Consider the following 13,370-nt stretch of genomic DNA (forward strand, 5'->3'; position numbering starts at 1 on the left):
CCATATAACTTAAGTTCATCAACTCTGGGATTAATCTAGCAAGTCTACTCTACACCCTCTCCAATTGCATAAGCTTTGTTCCAAATTTGACTGTATTTAGCATCTTTTATGTTCAAAGTACACCACAAAGTTCTAAATAAATATAAATAACCCTAAAGTATAGTCATTGTTATAAAGGTAAAACCAAGTATTTTGATTACACAGACTTTTACGACACACCTTTGAGGCTTCTAGTTCTTTGACCTTTTCCTCAGCTGTTAACAGCTTTTCTTTGAGAGCTGCTATCTCCTTCTCCATGGGCACTACCACTGACCGCAACTTCTCAGCGTCTTCCTGAGCCTGTTCATTGAAATAAATTTATAATTATTGTGACTGTCTCTACTTTGAGAGCTAATAAATAAATAAATAAATACACGGCCAAGGCTCCAATACGTACTTCAAATCACCCCCAACAAAATGTCACATGCAAAATGTGTAATTGGCTTGGAAATAATTTAATCGAAACAAATTTTATACCAAATTATTGCCTTGCACAACTAAGACTGCTTTAGATTATTCCCCATTCCACATTTCATGATCAACATCACTGATCATTTCAAGATTTACAGCTGAACATACTCACTTTCTTCATGTCGTTTTCCAAGCTGTCCTCTTCGCGTCTTTCAGACAATTGCCTCCTTAGGTCAGCCAACTCACGTTCCATTACCTCCTTGTACTGCCCCCATTGAGTGCGTTCCTGCTCCAGCCGCTGATGAAATTGAATCTCATACTCTCTCACTGTCTCTGCAGCAGAGATAGAACACAGATCAAAAGGCACCTCTTACAAACTTTACCCAGCTTTACTCCTAGTTCAACAAGAAACACCAAGAAGCAGAATCAAATGGTTTCAGTCAGATAACTCAAATATAGAAGTTGTTATTATTTAATCCAGTGGCAAAAATGAACAGCCTACAATTATTGAAATCATCCAAACCACAGCTAATTGACAGGAACAGAGGGACTAAGTCATGGCTCAGTGTGACCAAGATTGCACTTGGAGTGATGGGGTGAAGAAGGCCAGCGAGGACAAGTAGTGCTTGTGAAGCAGAGATTTGATAGCCTATTTGGCCTCAAAGAGATTCAAGGTTAACTCATATAACAATGCAATTATAAAATCACAACCAAAAGAGTTAACAGCATCATGGAAACTTATGGGAGTGTCAATCAGGGTTCATTTGTTAGCAATTGCCTAATTAACCACCCTCTTAAAACGGCCTGCTAAGTGTCAACTGCATTTCTGTGATTATGAAGTTTCAGAATAATATTCAGTCAAAGTGGTCACAAATAATGGGTGGAATGTAAGAGGTGATCAGCTTGTATAGATATAATAAAAGAAAGAACTGCGAATGCTGGCGATCCGAGATAAGTAAAAACAGAAATTGCTGGAGAAACTCAGCGGGTCTGGCAGGATTTGTGGACAGAAAACAGACTTAACACTGAGTTCCATGAGTTTTCTTAAGAAGTTCTGAAAGAGGCTCACTGGATTCACTCTGTTTTCTCTCTATACATGCTGCCAGGCCTGCTGAGTTTCTCCTGTAATTACTGTTTTTGTTTGTTTCAGCCCAGATAGATCCCTGCTTCAGTGAGTGAGTTCAGAGAGAAAAGGAAACACAACCTACATAGGAGAAAGGAATTTTATTCATTACCTTTCATTATAGCCTGCATTGAAGCAACTTCTTCTTGCCACTGCTTCTTTACGTCATTGATTGCTTCCTGCTTGGTGGTCTCGGAAACTGTAGCTACAGCTTTAATGTTCTCCATGTCAGCCGTTGCCTCCATGAGTTGGACTTGCAGCCGAGTAACATCACCTTCTGCTGACTGTAACGCCACATTCTGCCGCTTCAACTCCTCTAAACAAGCCAAGATTAATTTTCAGTGTTGACATTAAAACCTCATGGATTAAAAAGTCTCCATAATACTCAACAAGTTTGCAAGGGCATATGAAAAGAAACTCAATCCAATTTGTGAAGTCCAGAATTCTGCTGTTTCATAGGCAGCACTTGGGTTCATTCGTAACTATGGTGATGTAATCATAAGCAGCTTACCTTCCAGGTATCCAGGTAACCCTTCTGGAGCAATAACAATACTAGTGCAGATAAGTCCATATCAAATGCAAGCACACAATTCCAAAGTACTAATAATTATTCTTGATCAACATTAAGCATTATACAAAGGCTGTGAAGTATAACAAAAAAAGTTCTTAGAAATTAAATCTCAAACATTAAAAGGAAAACAAATGACTGAGGCTTTTAAACAACTTTTTTAAAAACTGACTGATAGACAAAAAAAAGAGTTTAGAGGACCTGGCAGAACTAAAACTGAGCATTAATGCGCAGGTTATCAGTGAGTAATTGCTACTTGATAGCTTTTTCGACGACACTGTCCATCACTTTAATCAAAATTGAGAGTAGAATAATGGGCAGTAATTGGCCAAGTTGAATTGCCATGCTTGTGTGTCCAGGATATACCTGAGAAACTGTCCACATCACCCAGCAAGTGCCAGTTGTGTGGCTGTACTGTAACACAGGAGCTGTGGCTACGTCTGCCTTCAGTATTATTGCTGGAATGATCTCAGGGCCTATGGCTTTTTCAGTAACTAGTGTCTTCAGCTGTTTCGCCATATCATGTACAGTGTTTGAAATTTCCTGAAGGTTGATACTGAGAGCCTCAAAAGGAGCAGAAATGGATCATTCGCATGACACTTCTGACTTGTAATGTTTATAAATACCTTGTCTTTCGCAATCATGTGCTGGGCTCCTCTGTCATTTAGGATGGGGATATTTGTAGGGCCCCTTACTCCAGTGAGATGTTTTATTGGCCATCACCATTCATGGACTGGATGTGGCAGAGCGTAGATCTCATCCACTGGATGTGGGGTCGCTTAGCACTGTCTATTGCATGTTGTTTGCACTGCTTGGCATGCAAGTCACAAGTACAGTAACGAACATATGCATCTACTAGAACTGGTATGTGAAGGAAGAGGACAAAAGGAAGGGAGATGGTGTTTAGATGGTAATCTGCAGGATTCTGCCCCCATCTCTGATCTGATACCATGAGATTTCATGGGGTCTGGAATCAATGTTGATGATTCCCAAAGCAACCTCCTTCTGACTAGATACCAGACATTGCAGTGGTGGTGTCAGGGGCACTGACTATAAGGCATGAGTCCATGATAATGACTGTCAAGCTCTTGCATGACTAGTCTGTGGGACGTCTCTCCCAATTTTGCACAAGTCCCTATTTGGCACTAAGGAGGACATCGTTGAACCAAAAAAGGTTTGACATTGTCATTTGCGGTTCCTTTGTCAATCCAGGTGGTACACCCTGTTTCATTTCTTTTATCAGACTTTACAGCAATTAGGTACAACTGAGTAGCTTGCTAGGCCATTTCAGAGATCATTCAAGACTCAATGACATTGTTCTGGATCTGGAGTCACATGCAGGCCAAGTAAAGACAGCAAAATGTCTTTCTCTAAAGGGCGTTAGTGAAACAGATGAGTTTTCACAACTATCAAAAGTAGTTTCATGGAATTGGACTAACTTTTAATTCATATTTGTTAAGTGATTACAAATTTCACTCTGTATATTTAACCATGTTTCCAGAACATTAGGCTGGGTTTCTGGATTACTAATCCAGTGACAATACTACTGCAGCAACACAATCGTATATCCACAATGCCAAGTAGATGCCAGTGTTGTAATTGTACTAGGATTTGGCTAGTTCCGCCACACATTTGTCAGGCCCTATATTTCTTGATAGCATGTGCAGTGAATCAAATCAGCTGGAGACTGGGACTGTGATGTGGGGATCTCAGGAGGCCTTCATTCACCTACTTGACACGTCTGTTGAAGATGGTTTCATGTACTTCAGCCTTGTACCTTACACTGATGCCCTATGTTCCCCCATCATTGAAGGTGAGGATATTTCTGGAGTCACTTCCTCATGTTGGTTGTTAATTGTCCATCACTCTCATAAACGTGAAAGTTAGGCGCAGATACAGCACACTCAGCCCCTTGAGCATGCACTGCCATTCAAGAAGTTCTTGGTTGCCTTTCACTTCCTATAAATAATCTAACTCTGCCTTATACAAACAATTAGACTGGTAAGACTGCACACAGAAGGTGGCACAGTGGCTGACTGGGTAGCACTGCTTGTCTCACAGCGTCCAGGCTACTATCTGTGCAGAGTTTGCAAATTCTTCCCGTGTATGCATGGATTTCCTCCAGACGCTCCAGTTTCCTCTCACAATCTAAAGGTGTGCATGTTGGGTCGATTGATCATGCTGAAAGCCCATAGTGTCCAGGGATGTGCAGATTAGCCACTGGAGATATAGAGTTGCAGGAAAAGGATGAGGGATAGATCTGGGTCAGGTGCTCTTCAGAGAGTTGGTGTGTACACGATGGGCCAAACGGCCCGCTTCCACACTGTAGGGATTCTATGATTTATGCAGAGCTTTGCAGGTAATCCCGAAAATACAATAAGACATCATAATTCTTCTCGGCATTTAGTACTATCTTCATGGCTACTTTCTGTTGGCTATCGCTCACTGTCACTTGCAAGTCAAAAAATTGTTGTTCTTATCCCATCCCGGAGAACCAAGTACACAAACCTGGCTTAATTTCCAGCAATTATTTATCTTTGAACTATTATCACTAAACGAGGACAACAGCTTGTGGGACTTTGCTGAATGCGAATTGGTCGTTTTCCCCATATTATTGCAGTACCCATCAGGTGTTGAAATACTTTGATCCATTCTGATGTTGTAAACATGATATATAAATGAACGTTTCTTGTTTTCTTTAATGGTCAATCAGTCCATTCTAGATTCGAGATAATTGTAACTTGGATACAAAAAGGCAAGTGGTTTCAGGGTTGAACTCATCTCTGCAGATCAGTGAACTGCAGTGTAGGGGTCAGGGAGTTGAGGGTGTAGGGGTAGCTGGTGGTGCTGATTGGTGTCGACTGCTTGCCAAATTTATTCCAATGAGGGCAGAGGATAATCCCTGTATCTTTCTTTTAAACAATGTAACCATAAATTTATGCCAGTTATCAGACACTATCAAATTCAGGCCTCTCACTTTCCAGAAAAATATAAGACGACCTGGTTGTCAAGGCAGGGCAAAAGGGAATGAAAACAGTATAACGTAGAGTGGGTAGAAGGGGGAAAAAGACATTAAAAGGGGTTTTAAATATTTCTCCCCTACTTTTCACATAACTCTCAGAATATTTTCCAAGACTTTTACTTATGCTTCTCCTTCCATTTAAGGAGGCATGAGATTCAAAATACAGGGTCTCCAAATTAAGACAGAAATGAGGAGGAAATTGTTCCTCAGAAGATTGTTGGCCCTTGGATTTCTCTTCTCCGGTGAACAATGGAGAGTTGAATATATTCAAGGTGGAGTTAGGTAGATTTTGGACTGATCAGGAAGTGGAAGATTATGACAGGATTAGGAAAGTGAGAGGGCAGAATGCATTTGTCACTGATTTATATGTGTGATTCTTCATTGAAACATCAAAAGGAATATCAAATTTGTTCAGACAATTGTCTTCAAACATTCATAATCACTTCACGCACTACCACAGCATCATAGCAACTGGAAACAAATTTCAAGATCAAAATAACTTCCATCTTTCAAGGATCAGCATAATGACAGTGGAGATTTTTGCTAATATACACAGAACTAAAATAGTAAACAGAAGTAACTAGCAGTGACAAACAAGCTTGAGTGGACTGATGGGAAAGCAAGTCATTATTTGTCAACCACAGGAGATGGGGGAGAAACTAAACGAGTATTTTGCATCAGTGTTTACTGTGGAAAAGAACATGGAAGATATAGAATGTGGGGAAATAGATGGTGACATCTTGAAAAATGTTCATATTACAGAGGTGATGGTGCTGGATGTCTAAAAATGCATAAAAATGGATAAATCCCCAGGACCTGATCAGGTGTACCCTAGAACTCTGTGGGAAGCTAGGAAAGTGATTGCTGGGCCCCTTGCTGAGATATTTGTATCATCGATAGTCACAGGTGAAGACTGGAGGTTGGCTAATGTGGTGCCACTTGATCTGTTGGGTCAATGGGCTGAGAAGTGGCAGATGGCGTTTAATTTAGATAAGTGGGAGGTCCTGCATTTGGAAAGGCAAATCAGGGCTGGACTTATACACTTAATGGTAAGGTCCTGGGGAGTGTTGCTGAACAAAGAGACCTTGGAGTGCAGGTTCATAGTTTCTTGAAAGCAGAGGCGCAAGTAGATAGGACAGAGGTGGTGGCATTTGGTATGCTTTCCTTTACTGTCAGAGCATCGAGTACCGGAGTTGGGAGATCATGTACAGGACATTGGTTAGGCCACTTTTGGAATATTGTGTGCAATTCTGGTCTCTCTCCTGTCTGAAGGACATTATGAAACTTGAAAGGGTCAGAAAAGATTTACAAGGATGCTGCCCGGGTTGGAGGATTTGTGCTACAGGGAGAGGCTGAATAGGCTGGGGCTGTTTTCCCTGGAGTGTCGGAGGCTGAGGTTAATAAAATTATGAGGGGCGAAGACTGGAGGTTGGCTAACGTGGTGCCACTGTTTAAGAAGGGCGGTAAAGACAAGTTAGGAACTATAGACCAGTGAGCCTGATGTCGATGGTGGGCAAGTTGTTGGGAGGGAATCCTGAGGGATAGGATTTACATGTATTTGGATAGGCAAGGGCTGATTAGGGATAGTCCACGTGGCTGTGTGTGTGGGAAATCATTTCTCACAAATTTGATTGAGTTTTTTGAAGAAGTAACAAAGAGGATTGATGAAAGTAGAGTGATCTATATGGACTTCAGTAAGGTGTTCGACAAGGTTCCTCATGGTAGACTGGTTAACAAGGTTAGATCTCATGTAATACAGTGGGAACTAGCCATTTGGATATAGAACTGGCTTGAAAGTAGAAATGATGTGGAGGACTGGGGCTTAACTGGACAAAGTTAAAAGTCACGCTACACTAGATTATAGTCCTAAACTTTCAGAGCGGCGCTCTTTCATCAGGTAGCTGTGGAGCAGGATCATAAGACACATAATGTAAGGTAAAAGGTTACAGTGTCATGCAACTGAGATGATCTATTGAACAAACCTAGATTGCTGTTAAGTCTTTCATCTTTTAGAGTGGATTGCAGGTTTTGGTTCATTAATATGTTCAATCCCAGAACTTCTTCGAAGTCACATTCTCAAGATAACATAGGGTTGTATTAAAAAAGGTGACCTCTCAGCTCAGACAATGCATTAAAGGTGTGAGGTTGGAGTCTGTCTGTATTCCAATCTTAATCAGACTGGCTCTAATTCCAAAGTAGGAATTTATAAAATGTTGTGTGGATTGATTGCCTGCAGGTTGTGTGCTTTTTGAGGAAAATAGAATGTATCTGCAACTTGGTGTTGTGTAATTTTTAAGTTTGAAGGTAGAAGACAGAAGGTGGTGGTGGAGGGTTGCTTTTCAGATTGGAGGCCTGTGATCAGTGCTGCGCCACAAGGATCAGTGCTGAGTCCACTGTTTTTCCTCATTCACACAAATGATTTGGATGTGAACATAGGAGTGTAGTTAGTAAGTTTGCAGGTGACACCAAAATTGGAGGTGAAGTGGACAGCGAGGTAGGTTACCTCAGAGTACGACAGGATCTTGATCTGTTGGGTCAATGGGCTGAGAAGTGGCAGATGGCGTTTAATTTAGATAAGTGGGAGGTGCTGCATTTGGAAAGGCAAATCAGGGCTGGACTTATACACTTAATGGTAAGGTCCTGGGGAGTGTTGCTGAACAAAGAGACCTTGGAGTGCAGGTTCATAGTTTCTTGAAAGCAGAGGCGCAAGTAGATAGGACAGAGAAGGTGACATTTGGTATGCTTTCCTTTACTGATCAGAGCATCGAGTACCGGAGTTGGGAGATCATGTTTTGGCTGTACAGGACATTGGTTAGGCCACTTTTGGAATATTGTGTGCAATTCTGGTCTCTCTCCTGTCTGAAGGACATTATGAAACTTGAAAGGGTCAGAAAAGATTTACAAGGATGCTGCCCGGGTTGGAGGATTTGTGCTACAGGGAGAGGCTGAATAGGCTGGGGCTGTTTTCCCTGGAGTGTCGGAGGCTGAGGTTAATAAAATTATGAGGGGCATGGATAGGGTAAATAGACAAGGTCGTTTCCCTGAATTAGACAGCATAGATTTAGGGTGAGAGGGGAAAAATTTAAAAAGGACCTAAGGGACAATGTTTTCACACAGAGGATGCTGAGTGTATGAAATGAACTGACAGGGGAAGTGGTACAATTACAACATTTAAAAGGCATCTGGATGGGTACATGAATTGGAAGGGTGTAGAGGGATATGGGCCAGGTGCTGGCAAATGAGACTAGATTAGGTTAGGATATCGGGTCAGCAAAGACAGGTTGGACCAAATGTTGTAATTTAGATTAGATTACTTACAGTGTGGAAACAGGCCCTTCGGCCCATCAAGTCCACACCGACCTGCTGAAGTGTAACCCACCCAGACCCATTCCCCTACATTTACCCCTTCACCTAACACTATGGGCAATTTAACATGGCCAATTCACGGAACCTGCACATCTTTGTGACTGTGGGAGGAAACCGGAGCACCCGGAGGAAACCCACGCAGACAGGGGGAGAATGTGCAAACTCCACACAGAGAGTCGCCTAAGGTGGGATTTGAACCCAGGTCCCTGGTGCTGTGAGGCAGCAGTGCTAACCACTGTGCCATCGTGCCGCCTAATTTCAACATTAACAGCTGACGTTGAGACATTAGGCTACAGTCATCAACATCTGGCTTTTATACAGCACATTTAAGTAGTAATCTCAAAGCACTTTATAGAATGTTTTCAAACACAATTTAGCACAATGATATTAAGACAGCTTTTGGTCAAAGTAGGAGGCTTTAAGAACTCTTTTTTTTCATACGAAGTTAGAGATAGATAATTTCAGAATTTAGGGTTTATGTAACTACAGCTATACCTGCCAATGACGGGATAAACAAACTCAGAGGTCACAAAGGCCAGGGTGGAAATAGTGCAGAGTGTTGTAGAGCTGGAGTTCAACTCATAAATGCAATTATAGATGAGGTGATGTTCGAACGAGATCTGATGTAGATTGGAAAGCAGAGGAATTGGTACAAGTAAAAAATAATCAGAAGTTTGAATAAGTTGAAGTTAGAACATAGAACATAAAACAATACAGCACAGAACAGGCCCTTCGGCCTACATTTGTCCTAGCTTAAGCACCCATCCATGTACCTATCCAATTGCCGCTTAAAGGTCACCAAAGATTCTGACTCTACCACTCCCACAGGCAGCGCATTCCATGCCCCCACCACTCATTATTGGCCAGTTAACCTTCATATCTCATTTTTCCTCTGCGTATTTCCTTCTTAGTAATCCTCTGTTGCTCTTTAAAAGCTTCCCAGTCCTCAGTTTTCCTAATTATCTTTGCTATGTTCTCCCTTTTCTCTTTTAACTTTATATGTTTCTTAACTTCCCTCGTCAGCCACGGCCGCCCATGCCTCCTCCTGGGATGAACATAGACCCCAAGATCCCTCTGTTCCTCCAACTTACTAAGAACCCTACCGTTAACCCTGTAATCCGCATTCTTATTTGTTTTTCCAAAATGGATAACCTCACACTTGGCAGGGTTGAACTCCATCTGCCACTCCTCAGCCCAGCTCTGCATCAAATCATAAAGTTTTAAAAAATTACTCATCTGCAAACATCCAGACATTTCCCGGCTAGACAGAATGAAATAAACAAAGCACGAGATGCTTGCATAGACAAATTTCATCTAATCCCAATTTGTCTGAAAATGCTTGATTTTGACTCCCTTTTATGGAGAGCTCAGGGAGATCAGCTCATTTCAAATAATATATTTTCCATTTGCATCAACTCATCTGGTCTTCCTTTGTGCTTCATCTGCTCTATTTTTAAAATTTTACGTTCATCAAATACCCTCATATTATTCAATCCTAATAAAAAGTTTACTGTGTTTGTAATTTTTCAGATGACAAAATCCATCTGAGATAGAAGCAAAACTACAAACTACACTGTCATTCCATCCACTCCAAAACTAACACTGTGCCTCAAATTCAGAATTTCAGAATTAATACAGCACAGAGGGAGGCTATTCAATCTGTCATGCCCGCATCAACTCCATACGAGCAAATGAACCTAGCGAAACACTCTGCATTCTCCCTACAGCCTTGCAGTCTTCTTTTTCAAGTAAGCATTCCTCTGAGTGCCAAGATTGAATCCACTGACACCACACACTTAGGTAGTCTATTCCAGACCTGAATGACTCAGTATGAAAAACATTTGCCTCATGTCATCATTGCTTCTTTTGCCTTAAATCTCTGTCCCCTCGTTCTTGATCCTTCAACTACTCTGTCCAGATCCCATATCATTTCAAAAACCTTGACAAAATCTCTCAACTTTCTCTTTCCAATCGATCTACCTTTCCAACCTATCTGCATAACCAAATTTCCTCTCCCTAAAAGCCTTTTTGTGATTCTTTACTGCATCCCTTTTTAACGCTATCTTAAAGTGTTGTGCACTGAACTGGATGCAATATTCCAGTCCAGATTAAATAAGTGTTTTGTACAACTTTCTTGCTGTTATACTCCATATACCTAGTAATAAAACGGAGCATGTTGTATGCTTTATTAAGCAAACTTTCAACCTGTCCTGCCACCTTCAGCGATTATGCAGATATACAGGCTGGTGCCACTGCTCCTCCACTCCCTGTGGAATAACACCCTTCCTGCCTTTTCCAAGTTGTTTCTAGAAGTTAAGAGGAAAACACCAATCTGTTTCTAATCATATGAAGTGCAGGCAGCATCCGTGGAGCAGGAAAATCAACGTTTCGGGCAAAAGCCCATCATCAGGAAACATCCTGATGTTTCCTGATTAAGGGCTTTTGCCCGAAACGTCGATTTTCCTGCTCCTCGGATGCTGCCTGAACTGCTGTGCTTTTCCAGCAACACAGAATCTAGAATCTGGTTTTCAGCATTTGCAGTCATGGTTTTTATCTAATCATATGAAGTACCAACCTTTAAAAAGACAAAAATACAAACCAGGAATCATTAAGTAAATTTAGCACCTTTTTAGTTGACATCTAATTCTTAACTTCACACAGTTCTCAAAAGCTGATTCTTTTAAGTGACAAACAGTATCTGTTCCTCAACATTGCCACATCCAAACCTTTCATTAGGAGCAATTTCGAATCCTGGTTAATTCACCAGGGGGAATGTGCAAATCATTTGTCAATATAGAAGTAACTTCTAACCTTCTTTTGCGAGGTACAGCTCCTTGAATTTTGCCCTCTTCTGGTTAAACTCGAATTCCAACTGCTGCTTTGTTCGCAAGAAATCAGCCTCGGCCTTTTCCAACTCAGCTAAGCGCTGCCGAAGTTTTGCGACTGGAAGACAAACAGGATGGCCAGATAAACAAGACATCACGAACGACTGGTTGAACCATGCAGCAAGCCAATTCCAACACATCAACACTTACAAAACCAGTTCTGCTGAAACAGGTGGAATGTGACCATTCTCAAAAATATCAGAAGAAAACCGGAATGGTCAGAATGAGTTCACTTCCAATGAAGATATATTTAGCCAGGTTATAATCCACAGATGTACAACTCAACGACTAGAACAGTGATCAGAAATGGTTTTAGCAAGTGCCCTATGGTGGAAACTAAATAAAAACCATTTCAAATAATCATTTCATAATGTTAAAAAAAACCCTATGGAAGTGAAATCGATCCTTTCGAACCAAATACGCAACTACCAATTTTTTTTTCTGGTTTTATGAAAGGAGGAAACATTGTATTTAAGCTCTGCAAAAGCTCCCAAAGTTTCTGTCTGATATAAAAGTATTGACGTAATTTAATTTTCCTTTATGCCCGAGGCTAGTCTGAAATATGAGCACAGTGGAGATAATGATACTAAACAGGAGGGTGAAAGGAGAAATGACACTCGGAGGGGCCAGAGCATGGTTAGAGGATCCATGTGACTTTAGCAGGGAAGGAGGTTGGTGGTGAGATAGATGTCGCTATGCTTACTTGAAGGAAAAGGATTGGTGCTGGGTCCACTGTCATTTGTTATTATTCAATTTACTCATTTAAACGATATGGATGAGAACATAAGAGGTATGTTGGTAAGTTGACACCAAAGGATGAAACCAAAATTGTTGGTATAGTGGATAGTGTCAAAAACACAACACGAGGTTATAGTCCAACAGGTTTAATTGGAAGCACTAGCTTTCGGAGCACTGCTCCTTTATCACGTGGTTGCTGAAGGAGCACCTCATGCAGCAGTGCTCCAAAAGCTAGTGCTTCCAAATAAACCTATAGGACTACAACCTGGTGTTGGATGATTTTTAACAGAGATCATAGGCAGACAGATCAAAGGATCATACAATTGGTGTAAATGGAGTGAACAAACCTAAAATGGCTGATGGAGAACTCTGTTAGAAAGGAGATGCAAGTTTAGATTGATTAAGGTGCAAATTCAGAATCTGTTTCAAGTCACTGCCCCGAGATAATCAAAGGTTATCAGTGTCTGCCTAAGTTTCCAAACTTCAGTCAGGCAGACATACAAAAGGGGGCATCTCGGGTCAAACACTGGACCGTAGATGTGAGGCCTCATTCAGAAACTGCCTCCGAGTTTTAAACCAGGTTGGCCTTATTCCAAAAGCATGAATTTATAAAAATGCCACAGTGACTGTGACTACAAATTGTGTACATCTTTTAAGAAAATAGAATGTATCTGCAAATAAACAAAGTGATCGGTGCTGGGTCCTCTACTTTTTGTCATTCACATAAATGATTTGGATGTGAACATAGGAGGTATAGTTAATAAGTTTGCAGATGACACCAAAATTGGAGGTGTCCAACATCCTCAGATTACAACAGGATCTTGTTGTAATGGGCTGAAAAGTGGCAGATGGAGTTTAATTCAGATAAATGCGAGGTGCTGCATTTTGGGAAAGCAAATCTTAGCAGAAATTATACATTTAATGGTAATGTCCTAGGGAGTGTAGCTGAACAAAGAGATCTTGGAGTGCAGGTTCATAGCTCATTTAAAGTGGAGTTGCAGGTAGACAGGATAGTGAAGGTGGTGTTTGGTATGCTTTCCTTTATTGGTCAGAGTACTGAGTACAGGAGTTGGGAGGTCATGTTGTGCTTGTACAGGACATTAGTTAGGCCACTGTTGGAATATTGCATGCAATTCTGGTCTTCCTATTGGAAAGATGATGTGAAACTTGAAAGGGTTCAGAAAAGATGTGCAAGGATGTTGCCAGGGTTGGAGGATT

The 13,370-nt window shown here is 41.2% G+C and overlaps 1 protein-coding gene across 5 annotated transcripts in view; it reads right to left on the reverse strand.

Moving 5' to 3' along the window:
- rabep1 (rabaptin, RAB GTPase binding effector protein 1) overlaps window positions 1–13,370 on the reverse strand; it is a 106,772-nt gene that overhangs the window by 77,284 nt on the left and 16,118 nt on the right. For 4 of the 5 annotated variants that reach the window (XM_043718846.1, XM_043718845.1, XM_043718843.1 and 1 more), the window contains exons 2-5: window positions 11,341–11,472; window positions 1,686–1,889; window positions 623–783; window positions 220–339 (exon numbers count right to left, since the gene is read on the reverse strand). In XM_043718846.1, coding sequence (XP_043574781.1) covers window positions 220–339; window positions 623–783; window positions 1,686–1,889; window positions 11,341–11,472 — 617 coding nt within the window. Of the gene's footprint in view, window positions 1–219; window positions 340–622; window positions 784–1,685; window positions 1,890–11,340; window positions 11,473–11,564; window positions 11,617–13,370 lie in introns of those variants that run through there. The other variant, XM_043718844.1, reaches the window with a different exon arrangement.

Source organism: Chiloscyllium plagiosum, chromosome 28 (genome assembly GCF_004010195.1).
Source record: "Chiloscyllium plagiosum isolate BGI_BamShark_2017 chromosome 28, ASM401019v2, whole genome shotgun sequence".
Classification (NCBI taxonomy): domain Eukaryota; kingdom Metazoa; phylum Chordata; class Chondrichthyes; order Orectolobiformes; family Hemiscylliidae; genus Chiloscyllium; species Chiloscyllium plagiosum.